General features: G+C 41.6%; 1 protein-coding gene across 10 annotated transcripts in view; it reads right to left on the reverse strand.

Moving 5' to 3' along the window:
- The window catches only part of LOC110968289 (NACHT, LRR and PYD domains-containing protein 12-like), an 81,135-nt gene extending 55,856 nt beyond the window's left edge, over positions 1–25,279 (reverse strand). For 3 of the 10 annotated variants that reach the window (XM_051940831.1, XM_051940835.1, XM_051940836.1), the window contains exons 1-12: positions 25,071–25,279; positions 24,895–24,986; positions 19,248–19,379; positions 18,466–18,573; positions 17,655–17,863; positions 15,690–17,535; positions 13,278–13,454; positions 12,235–12,408; positions 8,201–8,374; positions 7,272–7,445; positions 3,843–4,016; positions 2,532–2,705 (exon numbers count right to left, since the gene is read on the reverse strand). In XM_051940831.1, the coding sequence (XP_051796791.1) occupies positions 2,532–2,705; positions 3,843–4,016; positions 7,272–7,445; positions 8,201–8,374; positions 12,235–12,408; positions 13,278–13,454; positions 15,690–17,535; positions 17,655–17,863; positions 18,466–18,573; positions 19,248–19,379; positions 24,895–24,986; positions 25,071–25,100 (3,464 nt within the window). In that variant the 5' untranslated portion in view covers positions 25,101–25,279. Of the gene's footprint in view, positions 1–2,531; positions 2,706–3,842; positions 4,017–7,271; positions 7,446–8,200; positions 8,375–12,234; positions 12,409–13,277; positions 13,455–15,689; positions 17,536–17,654; positions 17,864–18,465; positions 18,574–19,247; positions 19,380–19,565; positions 21,991–24,894; positions 24,987–25,070 lie in introns of all 10 variants that reach the window. The other 7 variants (XM_051940833.1, XM_051940832.1, XM_051940828.1 and 4 more) reach the window with 6 other exon arrangements.
- Positions 25,280–25,281: the final 2 nt, after the last annotated feature.

Consider the following 25,281-nt stretch of genomic DNA (forward strand, 5'->3'; position numbering starts at 1 on the left):
CAGGCATCACTAGGGCCATAATGACCCTGTTTGACACTTTAAGACGACACATAAAACTATACATACTTTTCCTCAGGATGGCATAAAAAGTTGGCACATTACTATTTATGAACATGTGACTAATACTAGTCCATGTCGGATGCTTGAGTAGAATCCTAAAAGCATCATTGCAGCACTGTCCCTGCACCACAGATGTGCTGTATACAATGGTGTACAGTAGGATCTAAACACAGCAATCTGACATTATCCGTACATTTACCACATTTCTGAGCTAGCATATTAGCTCGTGCATACAATTTACGGCACTGACGTTGAATGTCATCATCATCATATAGATGGTCTCTGATCACATGTCCAAGATACCAGAATTCACTAACAACACCCAGCACTTGGTCTGCTAACACCAATGAGGGAAATTCTGACTTCTGGTCCTCTTTGGTTTCTACAATTAAAATAACACTCTTCCTTGAATTGAACATGAGATCATATTGTACACCATAAAAAGAACAAATTCTAAGCAGTTGTTGTAAACCTGCACTCCAGGGCGACATGATGACCAAGTCGTCAGCATATGCCAGATGATTAATAAGCAACCCCCCCCATACATCCTGTTCTCCACTGGTTCAACTGTCTAGACAGATCATCCATGTATAAATGAACAAATAGAGGTGATAGAATTCCTCCTTGTCTCACACCATTGGACACTAGAAAGGGAGCAGAGGTGCTCGTACCCCAGCGTACATGCATTGTCTGGTCATTCTACCAGTACTGTAATATTCTAATCATGTACATTGGGAACCCTCCATGCTGAAGTTTAGCAAATAGCTTCCCATGGTTGACTCGGTCAAACGCTTCTGATGCATCCAAAAAACATCAGAAGGTTGTACTATTCTTTCTTTTATAAGTGCTAACAATCTCTTTTAGTGCATATAAACATAAATCTGTCCCATGCTTACTTTTAAAACCAAACTGGTTATCATGGCTGTAAATATACTGTTCAAGTCTGTCCAAGAAGATTTTTTTTAGCACTTTCCAAAGTACATTTGCCAAAGCAATAGGTCTATAGTTATCTATGCTAGTTATCTTTCCAGTTTGATCCTTAACAACCGGCACGAGGGCTGCAGTTAATAAGGATTCTGGCCAAACTGCGTGCATTAATAACCCAGTGAAGCATAGAGCACTTACCACTGACAATCTGCTGCTGGCATACTTTAGAGGCTCTGCTGCTATTAAATCAGGCCCGGATGCTTTATTCAGGGATAGTTTTTCTATTGCATCACATACTTCACCCGCCCTGATGACCACACCAGCATGGTGAGGAACATCTCCAGCTATAAATGTATGGTTATTAACACCATTAAAATATGATAATAATGATCCCTCCAGAGCTTAACAACATTCTGGGATCCTGAGATACCAGAGATGCTAGATGGTAAAGGCATCTTGCTGTTATTTATTGCTCTAACTTCACTCCAGAATTCATAGATTTCATTCTGCTGAAGTTTTTTGGCCATAGAATTAGATCTCATAGCGTCCTCATTATTCTTTATAAACCTTACAGCATGTTTAAATCTGGCATTAGTTCTTTTCTTTCTTTCACATTCTGGGCCATACCTTGCCTTCCCTGATATCACCCAGTTATTGAAAGCTTCTTTAGCTTCCGCATGTATTTCCCGCACAGATTCATTCCACCCAGGTCTCATGTTATATTTTTTCCTCTTTTGGCAGAAGGTTTTGTCATCGTTCACTAAACAATTCACAATGGATTCATACATAGCACACAGATCATCAATATGTTTTTGATCCTTACAGTTAATATTACTGCATATTATAGCTTCAACAGATAGATTAATGTTGCTAAGATTACGATCAGTCACTGATCTATAATGTTCAAGATCAACTTCTGTAAGGTTCGCCCAATTCAGTTTTATACTCTGCTCACAATTAACTACTATTATATTCAGGTAAACTACCAACATTTAGCACCATGAAAACAGGAATATGATCAGTTATAGAAACCCATACAGGACATCCATCGCTATTATACTATGGTGGGCATCAGCAGTACACATAATATGATCAAGCCATGATGTCGTATGCCATGCTTCACTAATGTATGTAGAACTGTCAGCAGGCAGGAGTCTCTGACTGAAAGAACCAGTTTACTGTCTTGGTAAAACTGTAGGAGGTGCTGGCCGAAGCCAGACTTTTCATCGGATACGTCAGCATTCAGATCACCCATCACAGATATATTTGTGTGAGCACTTTCCTCAATAAACGACCCAATAAATGCTAATCTGTCAAGGTATTCCTCCTCATTTTTCAGACAATCAAATGGAGTGGAAACATTTAAGACAATAAAAGCAGTCTTTTCATGCATAACTTTAATAGCCAAACACCAGTTCACTTCAAGCCGCATAACAGTGATCAAAGAGTCACAGCTTTTACGCCCTAAATTAAAAGTAATGAGAAAAAAAGAAACATTCACCCAAAGATGAGAACTTTGAATCACTGAAAACATGAAGTCTGACCTCAGAGTCTTCAGGATGCAGTCTGGACTCTCCACAAAACCACTCAGATGTTTCACTCCTGAATCATACAGGTTGTTGTTGCTCAAGTCCAGATGTTCCAGATGTGAGGGGTTGGACTTCAGAGATGAGACCAGAGAATCACAGGTGATCTCTGACAAACCGCAGCCCTGTAATCTGAATAAAGAATCAAAGATGTGAGTTGAGGAGACAAAGTTCCTGCTTGAAATCATTCAGAGTTTCATCATCAGTTCAGAGCTGAAGAAGCTTCAGAAGGTTCCAGAAACTCTCAGAGTTTATTATTTTTCATTCAGTGGAACATTTAAAAATCTCCACATAAATGTGATGTGAAATCATTATTTTCTACTTTCAATGAATATGTGTGTGTGTGTGTGTGTGTGTGTGTTTTCATTCCATCTCTGTATAAATCAGAGTGAATCAAAAACCAAACTGTTCCAACCAGCAGCTCTCAGATCAGATCATCATGTGACCACAAACACCTGCATGGAGGAACAAAAGTACACAACAAAGACACACACACACACACACACACACACACACACACACACACACACACACACACACACACACATGTTTGTTTTTCTATACCGGTGGGGACTTACCATTGACTCCCATTCATATCTAACTCCTAACCCTTTCCCTAACCCTAACCTTAACCATCACCAAATCAATGCCTAACCCGAAACAAACGTTTTTGCACTTTTACATTTTTTATTAACAACAATATGGCCAAGAAAACGGTGTTGCCACCCGTGGGGACCTCATTTTAGGTCCCCACCGTAAGACAAGTCCCCACCTTAATAGCAAATAGTCAGGTCAAAGTCCCCACCGGTATAGCAGAAACAAGTACACACACACACACACACACACACACACACACACACACACACACACACACACACACACACACACACACACACACACACACACACACACACACACACACACACACACACACACACACACACACACACACACACACACACTAAGCTGCTGTAACTCCTCCATAAATATTTTGGACGTTTGAGGGACAATCGATCTTCTACAGAGTCTGGAGGCCTGAGTGTGCACGTTCATACATGTGTGTGTGAGCTGATAGGAGCTCCATCAGCCAGATATCACATCATGATTTCACATTTAAATGAGACCAACCAGAGAGAAGAAGAAAACAGACGTTCCCATGAAGATCCTCAGTGTGGATCAGTAGAAGATCAGCCTGATGGCTGCAGTTTAGAGTCACCACAACTTTACATCACATTCATCTCAGAGCACAAAGAAAACATGAAGTCTGACCTCAGAGTCTTCAGGATGCAGTCTGGACTCTCCACAAAACCACTCAGATGTTTCACTCCTGAATCCTTCAGCTTGTTGTTTCTCAGGTCCAGATGTTCCAGATGTGAGGGGTTGGACTTCAGAGCTGAGACCAGAGAATCACAGCTGATCTCTGACAAACCGCAGCCCTGTAATCTGAATAAAGAATCAAAGATGTGAGTTGAGGAGACAAAGTTCCTGCTTGAAATCATTCAGGGTTTCATCATCAGTTCAGAGCTGCAGAAATCTGGATTTCTATGCATCAAGTTCAACCTTAAATCTCCTTCAAATCTTCTTTTCATACGTGCAGCTTCATCAATGAGATCTGTTCATTGATTTTACCAGAGGAGAAGCTGCTGGACCACAGAGGACAAATACATTTGCTTCCAGGACAGAAAGGTGAAAAGCATCTAAAGGTTGAGCAGCAGATAAAGCCACTGTCTTTACTTCAGTCATCTCACAGCTCCAAATGCTGGAAAGGATGAAGGAGAGAGTTTGTGCCACTGGTGAGCTTCCAGTTAAAGTGTTGCAGTGATGTGACACACAACAGGTGTTGACAGGTGAGGAGAGTTCTTCTACTCACTGACTTCTATCAGCTCAGCACAGAGAACTTTAAGGACACTTTAGCTTTGACTCTGGACTGAGTCTAGACTTTATGACCCCCTACTACATTTAAAAAGAAAAACTCTGTGGATGATTCACATCAGGCATTAATAATAATAATAATAATAAACTTTATTCCAGACTCAGGTCCATACACAAAGTACACAGACAATAAAAACAATACATTAAATAAACAGCACAAACCAGTTAAAAACATATCAGCATCTATTCCAGTGCTTCCAGAAGCGTGACATATATTTTGTGTCTCTTAGTTTCAGGCATCACTAGGGCCATAATGACCCTGTTTGACACTTTAAGACGACACATAAAACTATACATACTTTTCCTCAGGATGGCATAAAAAGTTGGCACATTACTATTTATGAACATGTGACTAATACTAGTCCATGTCGGATGCTTGAGTAGAATCCTAAAAGCATCATTGCAGCACTGTCCCTGCACCACAGATGTGCTGTATACAATGGTGTACAGTAGGATCTAAACACAGCAATCTGACATTATCCGTACATTTACCACATTTCTGAGCTAGCATATTAGCTCGTGCATACAATTTACGGCACTGACGTTGAATGTCATCATCATCATATAGATGGTCTCTGATCACATGTCCAAGATACCAGAATTCACTAACAACACCCAGCACTTGGTCTGCTAACACCAATGAGGGAAATTCTGACTTCTGGTCCTCTTTGGTTTCTACAATTAAAATAACACTCTTCCTTGAATTGAACATGAGATCATATTGTACACCATAAAAAGAACAAATTCTAAGCAGTTGTTGTAAACCTGCACTCCAGGGCGACATGATGACCAAGTCGTCAGCATATGCCAGATGATTAATAAGCAACCCCCCCCCATACATCCTGTTCTCCACTGGTTCAACTGTCTAGACAGATCATCCATGTATAAATGAACAAATAGAGGTGATAGAATTCCTCCTTGTCTCACACCATTGGACACTAGAAAGGGAGCAGAGGTGCTCGTACCCCAGCGTACATGCATTGTCTGGTCATTCTACCAGTACTGTAATATTCTAATCATGTACATTGGGACCCCTCCATGCTGAAGTTTAGCAAATAGCTTCCCATGGTTGACTCGGTCAAACGCTTCTGATGCATCCAAAAAACATCAGAAGGTTGTACTATTCTTTCTTTTATAAGTGCTAACAATCTCTTTTAGTGCATATAAACATAAATCTGTCCCATGCTTACTTTTAAAACCAAACTGGTTATCATGGCTGTAAATATACTGTTCAAGTCTGTCCAAGAAGATTTTTTTTAGCACTTTCCAAAGTACATTTGCCAAAGCAATAGGTCTATAGTTATCTATGCTAGTTATCTTTCCAGTTTGATCCTTAACAACCGGCACGAGGGCTGCAGTTAATAAGGATTCTGGCCAAACTGCGTGCATTAATAACCCAGTGAAGCATAGAGCACTTACCACTGACAATCTGCTGCTGGCATACTTTAGAGGCTCTGCTGCTATTAAATCAGGCCCGGATGCTTTATTCAGGGATAGTTTTTCTATTGCATCACATACTTCACCCGCCCTGATGACCACACCAGCATGGTGAGGAACATCTCCAGCTATAAATGTATGGTTATTAACACCATTAAAATATGATAATAATGATCCCTCCAGAGCTTAACAACATTCTGGGATCCTGAGATACCAGAGATGCTAGATGGTAAAGGCATCTTGCTGTTATTTATTGCTCTAACTTCACTCCAGAATTCATAGATTTCATTCTGCTGAAGTTTTTTGGCCATAGAATTAGATCTCATAGCGTCCTCATTATTCTTTATAAACCTTACAGCATGTTTAAATCTGGCATTAGTTCTTTTCTTTCTTTCACATTCTGGGCCATACCTTGCCTTCCCTGATATCACCCAGTTATTGAAAGCTTCTTTAGCTTCCGCATGTATTTCCCGCACAGATTCATTCCACCCAGGTCTCATGTTATATTTTTTCCTCTTTTGGCAGAAGGTTTTGTCATCGTTCACTAAACAATTCACAATGGATTCATACATAGCACACAGATCATCAATATGTTTTTGATCCTTACAGTTAATATTACTGCATATTATAGCTTCAACAGATAGATTAATGTTGCTAAGATTACGATCAGTCACTGATCTATAATGTTCAAGATCAACTTCTGTAAGGTTCGCCCAATTCAGTTTTATACTCTGCTCACAATTAACTACTATTATATTCAGGTAAACTACCAACATTTAGCACCATGAAAACAGGAATATGATCAGTTATAGAAACCCATACAGGACATCCATCGCTATTATACTATGGTGGGCATCAGCAGTACACATAATATGATCAAGCCATGATGTCGTATGCCATGCTTCACTAATGTATGTAGAACTGTCAGCAGGCAGGAGTCTCTGACTGAAAGAACCAGTTTACTGTCTTGGTAAAACTGTAGGAGGTGCTGGCCGAAGCCAGACTTTTCATCGGATACGTCAGCATTCAGATCACCCATCACAGATATATTTGTGTGAGCACTTTCCTCAATAAACGACCCAATAAATGCTAATCTGTCAAGGTATTCCTCCTCATTTTTCAGACAATCAAATGGAGTGGAAACATTTAAGACAATAAAAGCAGTCTTTTCATGCATAATTTTAATAGCCAAACACCAGTTCACTTCAAGCCGCATAACAGTGATCAAAGAGTCACAGCTTTTACGCCCTAAATTAAAAGTAATGAGAAAAAAAAGAAACATTCACCCAAAGATGAGAACTTTGAATCACTGAAAACATGAAGTCTGACCTCAGAGTCTTCAGGATGCAGTCTGGACTCTCCACAAAACCACTCAGATGTTTCACTCCTGAATCATACAGGTTGTTGTTGCTCAAGTCCAGATGTTCCAGATGTGAGGGGTTGGACTTCAGAGATGAGACCAGAGAATCACAGGTGATCTCTGACAAACCGCAGCCCTGTAATCTGAATAAAGAATCAAAGATGTGAGTTGAGGAGACAAAGTTCCTGCTTGAAATCATTCAGAGTTTCATCATCAGTTCAGAGCTGAAGAAGCTTCAGAAGGTTCCAGAAACTCTCAGAGTTTATTATTTTTCATTCAGTGGAACATTTAAAAATCTCCACATAAATGTGATGTGAAATCATTATTTTCTACTTTCAATGAATATGTGTGTGTGTGTGTGTGTGTGTGTTTTCATTCCATCTCTGTATAAATCAGAGTGAATCAAAAACCAAACTGTTCCAACCAGCAGCTCTCAGATCAGATCATCATGTGACCACAAACACCTGCATGGAGGAACAAAAGTACACAACAAAGACACACACACACACACACACACACACACACACACACACACACACACACACACACACACACACACACACACACACACACACACACACACACACACACTAAGCTGCTGTAACTCCTCCATAAATATTTTGGACGTTTGAGGGACAATCGATCTTCTACAGAGTCTGGAGGCCTGAGTGTGCACGTTCATACATGTGTGTGTGAGCTGATAGGAGCTCCATCAGCCAGATATCACATCATGATTTCACATTTAAATGAGACCAACCAGAGAGAAGAAGAAAACAGACGTTCCCATGAAGATCCTCAGTGTGGATCAGTAGAAGATCAGCCTGATGGCTGCAGTTTAGAGTCACCACAACTTTACATCACATTCATCTCAGAGCACAAAGAAAACATGAAGTCTGACCTCAGAGTCTTCAGGATGCAGTCTGGACTCTCCACAAAACCACTCAGATGTTTCACTCCTGAATCCTTCAGGTTGTTCTCACTCAGGTCCAGATGTTCCAGATGTGAGGGGTTGGACTTCAGAGCTGAGACCAGAGAATCACAGCTGATCTCTGACAACCAGCATTTCTCCAATCTGAATGAAGAATCAAAGGTGTGAGTTGAGGAGACAAAGTTCCTGTTTGAAATCATTCAGAGTTTCATCATGAGTTTAGAGCTGAAGAAGCTTCAGAAGGTCCAAGTTTAGTAAATGGAAACTCTAAACAGCTGAAGCCAACAGGATGCAGCTTCAAACAGTCCAACAGAAGCAGTGAAGAAGAGCTCTCATTAATATTAATGACAACATGCTGCTGCTTCAATAAAGACGGAGTGACTTCAGCTCTGAAACTCTGCAGCTCCACCAGTAGCTCCATTCAGACAAACTCATGCTGAGCAACAAACACAAGGAAAAACACTCACACATTTATTTCACTTTCTGCTCACAGTCACACAAACACACAAGAAGGAAACGTGGACAAAATGAGGCTCCAGACTCTAAAAGATCTTCATGTTCTGGAACCATGGAGACCTTTCAATCAGGACTCTACATTCCAACGAGAATAACTAGGTCCACCAAAACATTGTTGGACTTGATTTTTACTAATAAATGGGATCGTGTAAATAGAACTTATAACTTAATAACAGGTCTATCGGACCACAATTTAACTCTGGTATCGAGAAAACTTTCAAGGTTTCGGTATCGAAATCAAAATAGAGATAAAGTATATATATCTCATATTCCAAAACGCGATATAGAGCTGTTTGATATTGAAATTACAAATACTGTTCAAAAAGATCTAGTTTGTGGGCAGGACACTGAGCAGGCTTGCAGCACTCTTAAAAATTATATTTTTCAAACTCTCTCCAAATTTACAAAAACCCAGGTGCGGAAATTTAAAAGTAAAAAAATGCTCCCATGGTTAAGTGAGAGGCTATGGTTTTTAATAAAAGAAAGGGATGCTGCCCTGAAAAGGTATCTTAAATCTAGGCTCAACACTGATCAGCTGCTCTTTAAAAGCCTACGAAACAAAGTCACAGGACAGCTGAGAAAAGCAAAAGCTGACTTTTTTCTAGAAATGATACAACAGGCCAAAGGAAACAGTAAACTGATATGGAGGTGTATTGATAAACTATCTGGGAAAGAGCAGACTAGCAAAGGAACCATTGAACTTGATGTAAACTCTCAAAATAGTGGAGCATCTGCTCCTGCTATACAAACAACTGTAAAGGACAGCTTGAAGGTTGCAAATATGTTTAATGAGTATTTTATCACCTCCATCTCAGAGCTATGTGGTCCCTCTAACATCGAGGCGCCCACAACATCACTATCAGCCTCTGTAGGGTCTGTAGCTTGTGGTTTTACTAGAGGGTCACTTCCCTCTCTGTTGGATGTTCTGAATTTAGAATATGTGAATGAAGAAAAGGTCAGCAAAGTTATTTCGTCACTCTCTCATTCCAGAGTTAAGGATTCATGGGGACTTGACCCGTTGTTTGTAAAGAAATATAAAAATGTTTTAGCAGCACCACTTGTGCATATAACAAATCAGTCTTTCAGTGAAGGTGTTTTTCCCTCCTCTCTTAAAACAGCAATTGTAACACCTATTTTCAAGTCAGGTAGCAGAAAGGATATTAAGAACTATAGACCCATTAGTATACTGCCTGCGGTCTCTAAAGTTATTGAAAAAATTGTTGCAGAACAGCTGATTGAGCACCTTGATAATAGCAATATTTTACATCCCATGCAATTTGGTTTTCGTTCAAAACACTCTACCGACACGGCATGTTGTTATTTCCTCGAGGTGATCAAATCCAGTCTTGATAAGGGAGGGGTAGTTGGGGCCATTTTCCTGGATCTTCGTAAGGCATTCGATACAGTGAACCACTCTCTGCTGCTGAAAAAACTGCAAAATTTTAACCTTTCCGCAAACACTATCAGTTGGTTTCAGTCATATCTAGCAAATCGCCAACAGTGCGTAAGAATAAATGACAAAACTTCGCCGTTCACAACCTGTTTTACAGGTGTGCCCCAAGGGTCTATTCTGGGGCCGTTACTCTTCAGTTTGTACATCAATGACCTACCTTCCATCTGTGATGATGTGGAGGTCTTGATGTATGCTGATGACACGGTTTTCTTTGCACATGGCTCTGATGCAAATTCTGTCGCATCTAAGCTTTCAGTTACAATGGGAAAAGCACTTGAATGGCTTAACAAGTCATGCCTTACGTTGAACACAGAGAAAACCGTTACAATGTATTTCTCCAACAAGCAAAATCTAAATGCCCCCCTAATATCTATGTCGGTAGTCATATGATCAAAAACGTAGAGGAAGTAAAATACTTAGGTGTTATATTGGATCCTACGATTAATTTTAATAAGCACGTCAAAAAGATCTGTCAGGTTCTAAAATTTAACATTGTGAACTTCCAGCACATTCGGAGCTCTTTGTCGCTGGAAGCTGCAAAAACTTATTTCAATACTATAATTATATCCCATATGTTGTATTGTATGTCATCATGGTCTCAAGCCAAACTGACAGTTCTAAACCCTCTCAGGGCACTACATAATCAGGCCTTGAAAATCCTAGATAAAAAGCCCCGGCGGTACCACCATTGCAACATATTGGAAAAATATAAAATTTTAAGCTTTGACAACCTGATCAGGTACTCTGATATCCGCCTGGTACATAAAATCTAATATGACGCAGCACCACCCCCTCTAAAGACCTATGTACAGCTACGCTCTCAACTAAGGGGTGACTGCCACATTCCCAAAAGAAAGTCTGCCTTCTCTCAGTCAGCCTTTTCTTACAAAGCCATCAAGGAATGGAATGGGCTGCCTGACAATTTTAAGAACATGGCAGATTTCCACACCTTTTCTCGGGCTGTTAAAAACTGGCTGTTTGATCATCAGTCCTGTTCGCATTAATAATACCAGACGGGTATTTGGCCATCAGATGATACCCTCGTGGGTACCATCTGATGGCTGCCAGACTACCAGACTATCAGTGTAAAAATAGTACAGTGTGTATTTATAGTACCAATCTGGTATAGAGCTATCAGATGCTACCCTTGTCGGTACCATCTGATAGCTACCACCTTTAGGATTTATGAAACTATTGTTTCGCATACAACTCTGCACTTTATCTTTGTACTTTTGCACTCTGTTTTTGTCATTTAAATGCACTTTAAATATATTGTAATTGGTTTGAAAACAGTCTTCCTCGTTATACTTTTGCATTTTGATTATTGTTCTATAAACCAACAACGTTCCATACATATTTGTAAATATTTTAAGATTGATTTTGATTTTGTTTTGCATTAAGGTAATGCGTTTTATATGCGTTGTTTTAAATAATGAATGTTTTTTATTGACCAAGGACTACAGATGGAAATTAGCTTGAAGCTAAATCTGGTGCAACCATCTTTTTAATGTAACTGCACGCTGTCCTTTTACAAATAAACTTGAAACTAAACTAAACTAAACTAAACATCATTTCATTCTTCATCCATCTGTCATTGATGGTGGAAAGTGTCCATCACAGTTTTCAGAGGACCAGGTGACGTCTTCAGACTCTTTTCTCTAACACAAACATCTTCTTTTCATCTGTGTAGAGTTTCAGATGAACACACCCCCACCACACACACTAAGCTACTGTAACTCCTATCCAGAAATATTTTGGACGTTTGAGGGACAATTGATGATCTTCTACTGAGTCTGGAGGCCTGAGTGTGCACGTTCATACATGTGTGTGTGAGCTGATAGGAGCTCCATCAGCCAGATATGACATCATGATTTCACATTTAAATGAGACCAACCAGAGAGAAGAAGAAAACAGACGTTCCCATGAAGATCCTCAGTGTGGATCAGTAGAAGATCAGCCTGATGGCTGCAGTTTAGAGTCACCACAACTTTACATCACATTCATCTCAGAGAACAAACAAAACATGATGTCTGACCTCAGAGTCTTCAGGATGCAGTCTGGACTCTCCACAAAACCACTCAGATGTTTCACTCCTGAATCTTTCAGGTTGTTGTAGCTCAGGTTCAGATGTTCCAGATGTGAGGGGTTGGACTTCAGAGCTGAGACCAGAGAATCACAGCTGATCTCTGACAACCAGCAGTGCCGCAGGCTGAATAAAGAAACAAAGATGTGTATAAAATCATTGATGATCCATCAGATGTGTTCAGGTTCTGAATGTGCAGATCAACATTACTTTGTCCTCATCAATCATCTTTTCTCTAAAAGCAGCACAGTGACTTTGTCCTTCTCTTATTGTGGATCATCATCATGTCAGCCTTCTACACACATCATCCACATGTCAGCACAACATTCATCCACCTATTCATGTCCACACATCAGTAACATCTGCTGACTTCAGTCCACTCTCTCATCAAAGGATCAACATCAAATCTCTTCATTCTTTCATTTATTCCATCACCTTCTTCTTCTTCTGTGGAAATCAGCTTGCTAGCTTTGTCTCCTTCACATCTTCCAGTGTGTCTTCAACAACAGTCACATGTCATCTGTACATTACAGAGGGATTCTGATTCCTGCTGTCCACACTGACTGTCCACTGCTCTCTTCCTAACACAACTCCACTGGAAGGAATCACTTCATCAGCTCAGCTCACACTGACATCAAGCTTCAGCTTCTGACTCACACTAATCAACTTCCACACTGTTGACAACTAAACTCCTCTTTGACTTCCTGAGGCTCCACTGCAGCTCAGCACAAACACTGTGGAAACACAAACATACTGACTGGATGTGCTGAAGCCTCACATCACTTTCACATCAGCTTTACATTCAGACACACAGCAGGACTGTGGATTCTGTCCTCCAACTGGAACTCTGCAGTCAGCTCATCAGGGCATTTATCCACAAAATAAAACGTCTTCAGACTGTTTGCAGAAAAATCCTCCACATTTACAAACCAAAACTGAAACCTTCACTTCACAATCTGAAGTGAATAAATTCCACCAACATTCAGTGAACTGACCTGAGAGTCTCCAGTTTACAGTTTGGACTCTGCAGTCCATCACAAAGACGCTTCACTCCTGAATCCTGCAGGTGCCTGTTCCCTCTCAGGTCCAGTTCTATCAGATGGGAGGGGTTGGACTTCAGAGCTGAGGCCACGACTTCACAGTGACTCTCTGTGACTTGACAGTCAGCAAGTCTGTAATGAGAAATAAAAGATAAAACATGTTATTGTGAGAGAGGACACTTGATATTTCCTGCTAAGAACATTTTCTGTCCTGCTTTTCCTGGACTCAGGATGTTGTGACTGAGTTGGTTTCAGTCAACAGTTCCAGTAGAAAGATGATGATGTCTCTGCTGTGGACCTGCTGCTGTCAGCTTCACCTCCATCACTCAACATTTACAGTCTGCTGTCAAACGCTACACAAACCAAACTGATCACATCTGAACACCAAGAATAGGAACATCAGGAAATATTCTCCTGTGATGACAGACCACTGAGTCAACTTTAGTCCTCAATGTTCTTTAGAGATATTCTGAAGAACTTGTTGAACACAAACAACCACTGAGGCTGAATTATTTCCACCACAACGTCTCACCAACATGTTATCAGGGTTTGTAGCGTTAAAAACACAACTCTGAGCTTTGTGTCCATCACATCTCTGGAAACAGTCTGACTTGTAGCATTCTGCTCTGAAATATTCACACCTCTGAGCATTTCCTGATTCCACTCTTCTCTGCAGCAACAACACACAAAACACCAGAGTTTCTCTGTGAGGAACTGAACATCAGGAAAGACGTCACATCTGGACTCTGGAACCACTTCCCTCTTTAGAACCAACAGCTGAGTTCACATCAATAAAAAGCTCCATGACTCAGTCTTTGATCAGTGGTTTACGGAGCCTCATGTCCAAGTTAACCAGCTTTAGAGACAAACTGTTGGACAAGAGACTCAATCACTCCACTCATCTCAGGATTATTCTCTACCTGAGAAACCAAATCACTGCTACAGCATCAAGATTACCTCATCACTGTCACACAAAGTTAGCTTTAAACATTTACTGTCATTATTTATCAATCCAGGACATTTCACAAACTACTTCTGAGTCTTTTAAAGGCACAAAAACTCAACATGACACAGAATTAATGTTATTTTATGACTGGAATTAAATCAGACTTAAATAATCTGAAATGAAAACTCACAAGTCAAACTAATACAAGTCTAATTTCCAACTGTGACAACAATAATTCCATCAATCATTTCTCTCAGAAATATTGTTAGTTAATGACACAGATCTGATGTTAAACTCTAAAGAGTGAAATAATCTGCTCAAAGCTTTGTCTGATCAGATCAGACTGATTTCAGAAGCTCCTCATGGGAGAAGAACTTTACTGCTTCACTGAAAACTGTCAAATGCTTCCACAGAAAGAACCTCTACAGTTCTTCATGAGTTCCAGCAGATCTGCATGTTTCCTCCATCAGCCAAAGGAAGAACCAGAAGAACAAACTGTTGGATGGAACAATGATCAGAACCAAGCAGAAAAACTCTTCATTTATTCATCAGCTTTAAACACCACCCACTAAAAAATGCACTTTTTCCAGCATTTGAAGCAGCTCCAGAACATCTGAGACCAAACACAGCTGACATGTGGAGTTTGAAATCAACAAGAGGAACACTGAGAAGAACGAGAACGTTCTAGAGGCTCCATCCACTTCACACCGGACCATCTCACATCGCTTTAAATCAGTGATTTGATTCAGGAAAATGTGGAAAATCTCTGCTCACAGGTGGTGGAACTCTTTGAGGTAGAAGTTCTTAAAGAAGGTGGGTGGTGTTGATTTCTGTGGATGTTTGAAGCCACAACTGGAGAAATAATGAAGCTGCAGTCCTGAAATGAATCTTCTCATGAATAAGAACATGTGGTCTTCAGTGGAACAACCTGCTGTGATGGAATAAAACAAAGCAGTTCTATGAGGTGAAGTTTGGTCCAAACATCTCCATGTTTCTGTCTGTTCTGGTTCTCCACCAACCACAAAACCTTCATTTTACACACTAAGAGGAGGAATTATTGTCCTGTGATCGGCTCCAATAGGAGCTTTAAAATCAGAGGAAATAATTCATCCTCTTAGGGTGAAAATAAATGTTTGATGGTTGGTGGAACATCAGAATGGACACAAACGCTGAGATTTCTGGAGCAAACTTCCACCATCATAGAGCTGGTTTGTATTATTCTACCACAGCAGGAACCTCTGAGCCCAGATTTGACACATCATCACCTCCATCAGTATTCACCACTTTAACACAAATGAGTTGAAGTGAAGATGGTCAGACGTGGAGCATTCTGAGAACTGAGGCAGAACCACCAGACTGAGAAGATCTGAAGAACTCAACTACTGATCTACTCTGATCATGTTCATCACATGTGGACTCACCGAGCCTTTCTGCAGTTCCTCACAGCTGGAATCAGTCTCCGTTTTCCCTCATCTGATGATGTGTTGTACTTGTCCAGGTCCAACTCATCCAGAACCTCCTCTGACATCTGCAGCATGTAGGCCAGAGCTGAGCAGTGGATCACAGAGAGTCTCTTCTCTGATCTGTTCTCTGATTGCAGGAACTCTTGGATCTCCTGCTGGACTGAGAGATCCTTCATCTCCATCAGACAGTAGAAGATGTTGAAGATTCTGTCTGGAGATGTGTCATAAATCCTCGAAGTTATTCCACCGAAGGGGGTTCTCCTATGTCTTTCTGGAGACTCTTTTGCTTCCTTCTCCTTCAGGTTCTTGATGATTCTCTGGATCATTTCTGGACGGTTCTCTGTCTGACCCAGCAGACCTCCTAAGACTCTCTGGTTGGACTCCAGACAGAGGCCATGGAGGAAGCGAACAAACAGGTCCAGGTGACCATTTCTGCTTTCAAGGCATTTCTCCATGACACTGTCCAGGAAAACATTCAGGGATGAGTTCAGATATTTTTCTCCCAGGAACTTCTTCAGCACCTCCTCGTTGCTGTTGGTGTAACAGTGGAACATGTAGACTGCAGCCAGAAACTCCTGAACGCTCAGATGAACAAAGCAGTAGACTGGTTTCTGGAACATCTCACACTCTCTCCTGAAGATCTGGGTACAAACTCCTGACAACACCGAGGCCTCTGTCACATCCAGACCACACTGCTCCAGGTCTTCTTGGTAGAACATGATGTTTCCTTTCTCCAGATGTTCAAAGGCCAGCCTCCCCAGCTTCAGAAGAACTTCCCTGTCAGCCTCCGTCAGCTCCTGTGGACTCGTCTCAGGTCCCTCATGGTACTTCTTCTTCTTCCTCTGTGTCTGAACCAGCAGGAAGTGTGAGAACATGTCAGTCATGGTCTGGGGCAGCTCTCCTCTCTGCTCTGTGGTCAACATGTGCTCCAGAACTGCAGCAGTGATCCAGCAGAACACTGGGAGTCGACACATGATGTGGAGGTTCCTGGATGTCTTCATGTGGGAGATGATTGTTCTGGAGTGCTCTTCATCACTGATCCTCCTCCTGAAGTACTCCTCCTTCTGGACGTCGGTGAAGCCTCGTATTTCTGTGAACCTGTCCACACGCTTAGGAGGGATCTGATTGGCTGCCGCAGGACGGGAAGTGATCCAGACCAGAGCCGAGGGAAGCAGATTCCCCTCCATGAGGTTGACCAGCAGAACGTCCAGCGATGACTTCTGGCTGATGTCAGACACGACCTTCCTGTTGGTGAAATCCAGTGAAAGTCTGCTTTCATCCAGACCATCAAAGATGAACAAAAGTTTACAGACAGCCAGCTGCTCTGCCGTCACCTTCTGTAATGTTGGATGGAAAACATGGAGCAGCGTGAGAAGACTGTGCTGCTCATCTCTGATCAAGTTCAGCTCCCTGAACGGAAGCACCACCACCACACTGACGTCTTGGTTTTCTCCGCCCTCTGCCCAGTCCAGAGTGAACTTCAGCACTGAGAAGGTTTTTCCCACGCCGGCCACGCCGTTGGTCAGGACCACTCTGATGGCTCTCTGCTGCTCAGGTAAGGCTTTAAAGATGTCCTGGCACCTGATGGGAGTGTCATGGAGGCTCTTCTTGGAAGCTGTCTCCAGCTGCCCCACCTCATGTTGGACATCAGCCTCTCCACTGTGTCCCTCTGTGATGTAGAGCTCAGTGTAGATCCTGTTGAGGAGGGTTCCACCTCCTGCTTCATCACTTCCTTCAGTCACATGTTCACATCTCCTCCTCAGACTCATCTTATGTTCCTGCAGAACCTCCTGCAGACCAACACCTGCTCACAGACCACACAAACAATCAGACTCAGCAAACACAAACATCTTTCATGTCTGGACAACACAACAACAAGCTCAGTTTCCACACATCAGTCCACCAGCAGATGTTCAGTCTTACTTTGTCCACAGCTGCTGCTTCTGGATCTTTTTCCACACTGGGGACAGGAGGAGTGTCCTGATGGAGCAGACTGGTCCCAGTATGAGCTGATGCACTGTCTGCAGAACCAGTGTCCACAGCTGCTAGAGACTGGATCCTTCAGGACGTCCTGACACCGAGCACAGCAGGACGGCTGCTCCTCCACACAAACTCCCCTCCTCTTCATCACTCTGTCAACACATTTATTCATCACATCTCACATCATCTGGAGAAAAACATCCACATGTGACTCCACAGAGCAGAAGAGAACAGTAAAAGTGAGGCTACTGTTCTGTCTGAGTTCAGCCGCTAATAAAAAGCTGCTTCCTTTTATTATCAACTCCACTCACTTCTTTTCCCATCAGCTGTCTGATTAAACTCTCACTCATCTGCCTGCAGTTTGCTGTTCATACAAACTCAACACTTTGTGCAGCAGCTTCACAGTAACAGCCTTCCATCACAGACAGCTGCTTCTGTTCTTCACTGCTTTACTCACTTTGGCAGCTCAGCTCGGCTCAGTTCACTTTCAGAGTACAAACCATGCAAATCTGAAAGTCTTTACAGTGACTTCACCATTGGGATGAAGATGTTTGAATATTGGCTGGAAATGGTCAAATCCAGGTTTTCAGCTGTTTTACCACAGAAACACCATCAGAAGTTCTGCTTCTAAAACCCAGACCAGGATCCATCTCAGTCTGAAAGAGTTCTGCATTCTGACCACTGTGTGACTGTTTCAGCAGAGCATCTTCCTTCATCCTAAACCTTCATCTTTACAGCAGAAACACTTTCTTACTTTGTGTCTGAGGGTTTGGGTTCTTTACTGAAGAATGGAGGAGGATCTCTAGACCAGTCACTCTTCATGGACAGACAGCTGGAGACCGCAGACTCTGCTCTCTGCCTGCTGAAACACATGGTTGTACTCTCATCAATCACTGATCACTTCTCTGATCATATATGTCGTTGGAAATACACAACTTGCAGATGATGAGATGGTTAACGTTTGCAGTTGTCCTCTTTGATTACAGATTTTCTACTGTCACAGATGCTGAGAGAAAAACAGGGCAGATGACTTCTGTTTGTGTCACAAAAACCTTTTCAAAGTTCATTTTAATCTACCAACTAAAATCAACCATCATCAGTGTAAGCACCATTTTATAAGATTTGTATCCGACATGAATGATCAGTTCATATATTAATGTTTTGATAAATTCATGCATTTGTATTTGTTGCTTAGAAAGAAATGTTACATTTCATATGCATTTGATTTGACTTCATGAGTTGCAATAGGATCAGTGCGTGCGGTTTGCTGTAGAGGGCGCACTTGTGCTCTATCTGTCTTTACCAAAGAAGAAAACGTTGTTTGTTTGTTTACTGTGAGAGAATAAAAGCGATGGCCGACGGAGAAACACGGTCTTCATGCCGTGCCCATGCGTAAAAGACAAGTCTGTGTGTCGGTCGTTTCAAAGAAGAGGTTAATGAAGAAAACGAAGAAAGCAACGAACCAAGGATTAGCCTCTACAATCAACATATAACTGACAGATGTAATAAATTAGACCTATGAATCAGCTTTCTTACTTTGTGTCTGAGGGTTCAGGTTCTTTTCTGAAGTCTGGTTGAAGACCTTTGGACCAGTCACTCTTCATGGACAGACGGCTGGAGGCTGGAAACTCCTCCTCACGCTCACTCATCTTGTGGACTTCAGTCAGTCTGAGAGGAAAACCAGAAACACTGAGTGAGAGTTCAGGAAATAACAAAAATCAAAGGAACACTTTAGTTTATGTTTGTCTTCGTTCAGGTTCTTTGTCCACAGAAGTGAACTCTGAAAGTCCTCAGAGAGAAAACGGACTCTCACCTCCTCCACAACCAGCTTTCTTCCTCTGAGTCTGAACTCACCGACAGCTGCATGTTTCCTCCCTGTTCTCATGTTCCTGGATCTCCTGCTCAGTGCTGCTCCTCCTCTCCATTTCCAGCTGAACTCTGAGCTCTGAGATCACTGCTGTCTGTCTGTCTGTCTGTCAGCAGGATTCCTCCAGAACTACCAGCTCACATTTCCTACATGTGGAGGAGAGGTGGACCGAGGCCAAAGAAGAACCCAGAAAATGATGATTTCTGTTCAGCTCTGGTGTTCATTCAGAGCAACATGATGGATCTGAACATCTGTTTGGCTTCAACAAAGGTTCTGCTCCAGATGTTGGCGTTTGGTTTCTAGGGCTGGACCTGAATATTCGGTCGCTGTGATGGTATCCGAATATTCGTTTTGAGACCCCCCTCCCGCCCCGCTGCTGCATCACACGGAACTACCAACTCTGACATCCACACTTCACTTCGCACATGTTAGTATATTCGGATATTCGTCATTAATTGGGAACAAATATCCGGAGCCCAGAAATTGCTATTTGGACCCGCCCTGTTGGTTTCGCTGTGAACTTTAAATTGACTAAACAAACTGATCTAAAACACATCCTCTTCAAGGACAACGTTCTATTTCACAGTTTATAAAGAGCAAAGTTTAATAGTTCTTTCTGTGCTGATGCTCCACCTCATCCCACTGCAGCATTCATTTAACCTCCACATGAAGGCTTTAAATGCTTCTATTTACGAGGAAAACTTTACTCATCAATCTTGTGTTTCCTCTTTTCTTCTTTCCTCATCATCTTTCATCTCTGATAATAAATCCAGATGTTGTTACCCAAACACCCCAACAGTGTTTCCTCTTCCCGGACCTGCTTCTCTGCTGCACCAGCAGCTCTGTAGTTACCGAGATGTTTAAATATCTGCTACATTTAAAATATCGTAGTGTCTACAGATACGGACCCATACCCGTAGCCTGTGGCCTGCGGATACGGCACTTTACCTTTCCATAAATATTAATGAGCAATTATACAATGTTCGCCGTCAAAGGCATTCATATAAACTGCCTGCAATGTGCAGCAAACAGTAGTTAACCGGCCAGCTCTTCAGTGACCTTAACGGTCCGTACATAGATATATACAAACACTAGATGGCTCATGAGCGCTGTCAGCCTATGGGGAGCAACGTCGCCACATGGCGGCCATCTTGGGACAGGGCTGCTCGATCACTCATAACATTAAAGTCATTATGGAGGATGTTTTTTTTTTTTTGTTTAATTGGTCTGATTCACATAAAATGAATATACTGACCTTTAGTGGACTTGTATTTATGGTTTCTAAAAGAATAAAAAATAAAATAAAAATAACTGTGGACATGGCAGGACCTGAAAAACATCAGCCAATCAATGCGCTCGGACCGAGGCGTTTGGTTTGCTCCCTTTTCTGTCAATCAAAAATCTTCCGGCTCAGGCCTAGTTACGTAGATTACGTACGCCTTGGACTTACGTGTTTTCTGTATGTGTTGCTTTGGTATAGCTTCGTAGTTAGCTGGCGACTTGTTTTGCTCATCTTTTTTTACATAATGGCAGATAAAGATCCAGGGGGACCCAGCCGTAAAAGACAACTTCACGAGTCCTACGCAAGTTTCTGGAGGGGGGCGTTTCTTCGTACATGTTAAGAGGGGGGAGGTTTGAGGGGGGTGAGGAGAGGTTGTATGTGCGCATGCTACGTTCAAAGTCGTAGGAAATTAAATCTCCTCTAATGCCTTTAAAGTCAATGGAGCATGGATTTTAAAATCACTGTAGATTGCTCAACTTTCAACCGATTTTACAACAGCTTGGTTTGTTATAAACGTCAGAGATGTACTTGTTTTACTGCTTACATAAGAATAATTAAAACCATTGAATTCATATAAAACTTATATTAAGTAGATAGGTAATGAAGAAATAGCTATACACACACAGATATTATACTGTCAATCTTTAATATTTACAATATTCAAATAGACAAAATACATGATGAACAAATAACAAAAAAGTAATGCTAAAATGAAAAATGACATTTGAACAAAAAAATAAATAATGCATAAAGAAAAATAATAACAAGGTTCCCACTCTTTTCAATAAATCATTTTCCAGGATTTCTGCAGTGTCCCATAAACAACTGAAGTTACAACAATGGAGTGGGCAATTTTTAAGTTAATCTCGCCTTCTTTAAAAAACAAGATTAAAGGTTGATGACCAATATCTCTAACTAGCTGCACAGCATCATGTTAAGCTTTTTGAATTTATTTATTTCTAAATCTCAGGCATGAAAATTGTCTGCTGGCTGTCTTTTTAGTCAAAGGTTATTTAGTGTCGTACTATTCTTAATTTATGGTTTGTACTTATATTGTAATCTTCACAGTTTTATCCTGCTGGTTTGAGGATTGCAGAGGACCTTCCACTTCTCTAAACTTCAGGCTGCCACTGCAAAAAAATAAAAAATGAACACAGATATCATCTTTTTTCAGCATAAATGGATGTAAATGTAATTTTATTATTTAGCATTGCACTTTTTTTTATTACTATCAGCTTTCTAATGCACAGATAAAAACAAAGCTCAACCAAAATCAATGCACAACAAACACAGATGTTGTCTTTTCTTTTCATGAACCTGGTGCCTACATTACCCACAATGCATTTCGGCTGCAGGCTAACTAATCCAGGCATAGATGTATACGAACAATAAGTCTAAGGTCTCAATCAAAGTCTCTTAACAAGCAAATAAACACAACCACAACCACAAAGAATGTAATTTCGCCTAAAGATTCGGTTCTCAAAAAACGCTGGTCTCAGGAAAACCTAATAATTGAAAATCTGATTGTGTTCTCAGCCTTGAGTAGCCAGGCAGAAAAGACACAACTATGCCGCATTTTTCAAAACGAAAAGCTGCAATTTCGGAATTGAGCCCGAATCATAGCCACGTTAATAAGGTTTGTAATAAACTAAACCGTTTGTAAATCAATCAAGAATTGAGCGAGTTGTGAGTGTTAAAGTGAGGAAATCATCCACCTTACCATTGACTACAGTACAGCGCCCCAGAGCAGTCCCCTGTCCTAATGTAGTGATCGAATGAGTACTATATTATAGAATAATTAGTGTTTCTCATTCCGATTCACCACACAACAGGTAAGTGTCCAGAATAACCAGGATGGGAGGCGGACGGCTTACAAAATTACAAAAATTTATTACAATATAAACCAAACAGTAAAATTCGGATAATAAATGGGGCTACAGCTACACAGTAGTCAATACAATTGTGCAAAATATGCCAAAGGCAGAAGGCGATTGTGCGTTGTGAGTAAAATAGCAGCCTATGAAACAAAGAAGGAAGAGGGTAGGGCGAAATGGTAGGTGGGACCGACACACTCACGAAATCCCGTAGGATCTACAACCACTGCAACCGTTTAAGAATCACCAATGATCAAATTTGACACGAAAGGGGTCACCAAATGTAAGGCCCACAACGAAAAGAAAGTAAACAAACAAAAACAAAATAAACCAAAGGCCCGTTAAAACTAAGTCATGGAGTGAAAGAAAAACAGTGACAGTCACCGCACTAGCAGACAGTCCTATAAAACAGTCAGAGGTTAAGATATATTCGGCATATTAAAGATCAGTTCTGCTGATAACATAATTAACCTATATGCCGTACCTTTACATCGTATACTCAATACTCAGACCTAGCCTAGCTTAGCTAGACTGTATTCCCGTTATAAGGGATATACGGGAATACGGTCTAGCCCTCCTCCATTGACACATTTTGACAGGTTTTCAAGCTCCGAGCAGATCAGACCGAACCAATCAGAGCACCAGAGGCGGGAGTTAACGATGCGTCATCTTCAGGGCCGAGTTGGCGACCGCAACAGAGCGAGGTTTCTTTCATGCGCTTTCCTGTTTTGCACCGGCTGAATTTGTCCTTAAAACCTCAACAAGAAGCAGCTCTTAAAGCTTTTCTTTTTAAAAAAGGATGTATTTTTAATTCTGGCAGGCTGTACGATAGAATGCGTAATGCTGCCCTCCACTGTTGAAAGGGAGAGCTTAGATTTTCCTCAGGACCCCTGTAAGGCGAAGGAAGCTGTTAAAACTACAAAACATCATGGCGGAAAGGCAATTGTTAGGTCGCTTAGTGATTGCGTCACACATGTGTTACGCTGATTGGCTCTCTCCAATTCAAGCTGTGATCGGTAGTCCCGCCTCTGGGCTAGATTTGGTTCAATGGAGCAGTTCCAGACTGACTTTATGTGTATTTGTAATACACAATATAAAGGCTGTCTGGTCCCCAGGCAAACTCAGACCAGCAGTGTGCGTAATATCATGATGACTGCCACTAAAAAGAAACACAAACTATATCTAAAACTCGTGTCCGGCGTTTCCGTTTGTTTTCAATTTATGTATCATTGTTTAACAAAGCTTAAATGTGTTAGTCTAGTTCGATACTATAATATAAAGTTAGTATGACGCGATATGAAAATTTATTCCTGAGCTTCGCCTTCCTCTCATAGACCCCCATGTTATTCCAAAAAGCGCCGGTCGCTGCCGACCAATCAAGTTCGAGCTTCAGCTTTGTCATGCTGTCAATCAACGGTTACGCGCACAGCAAGCACGCCCATGCAGAGGTGGGCGAGCTACACACTACGCAACCGCGCGCACATTTGTTTTGCTTGTGGAGGAGAGAGCATCAGGGATCAGCAACTTCCAGAAAAGTTACCAATCCCACGGCTTGTCAGGCCAAGAGACTGCAGGACGTTTTTTGGCTCGGGGTGCTCGCGTCGCTCCCCGACCACGGCCTCCATAGCCCGGCTGACGGCTTCGTTTAGATGCCCGACCTCTGGAGGAAGATGTTGGGGCGTCTGGGACATACTCTTCGTCAGAGGAGTCATGCAATTCTGAACTCTAGATAGAAATAAATAAACAATCTAACACATATACACGCGTAAATGCACTAAGTTTGATAAACAACGTCATCCAGAGGGATACACGAGTGTAATCACATATTGAAACTTTACTAGTTCGTCCTAGCAGATTCATGTTATTTTGGTATTAGGACAAGTTAGACTCAATACAGCATTCTAACGTAATTCCTTTATTATTTACTAAATGTACTAAATGTAGAAGAGGGGAAAACAGCAAAACAGGCGAGATGCTGCAGCACTCCGGGCACTTCTCTCATGTACTGCGCGCGTGCACAAATAAAGGGACGAAATCAGAGGGAGGGACCAACAGTGTTTTGGGAGACGCTGCGATTCAAACTCCGGACACGAGCTTTAAAGATCGCATTTAAATAAATCGTCTCTTCAATAAACATAAATACACCATCACATGACTTACAATCGCAGTCTCTGCTCAAGGTTCACACCGCAGCGTTCTGTACGCAGATGGCTGGAGAGATGCACAGTCTTTCCTTGATTTACTCCTGAGTTCCAAAAATAAAATATATTTATTAAACATCAGCATCTATGCCGCAGTCACACTCTAATGTTTTATCGGTAAAAACATTTACATACCGCATCAAATGTTTGGCGTCCTTCATGCATCTAAATGCACTTCCCTGTCTGCGTACCGATAGCGAGAGGGGGAAAAGGGGAGAGCACCGCTTCTACTCAGCCTCCCAAAGTCTCACCAACCTTGTCATAAACTGTCGCTTGTCTGAGTTCGAGTCAATTGTTTGGCGTGCTTGACGCGTCTGACTGCACTTCATTATCTGCGTACCGAGAG

The sequence above is a fragment of the Acanthochromis polyacanthus genome, chromosome 20, assembly GCF_021347895.1.
Source record: "Acanthochromis polyacanthus isolate Apoly-LR-REF ecotype Palm Island chromosome 20, KAUST_Apoly_ChrSc, whole genome shotgun sequence".
Classification (NCBI taxonomy): domain Eukaryota; kingdom Metazoa; phylum Chordata; class Actinopteri; family Pomacentridae; genus Acanthochromis; species Acanthochromis polyacanthus.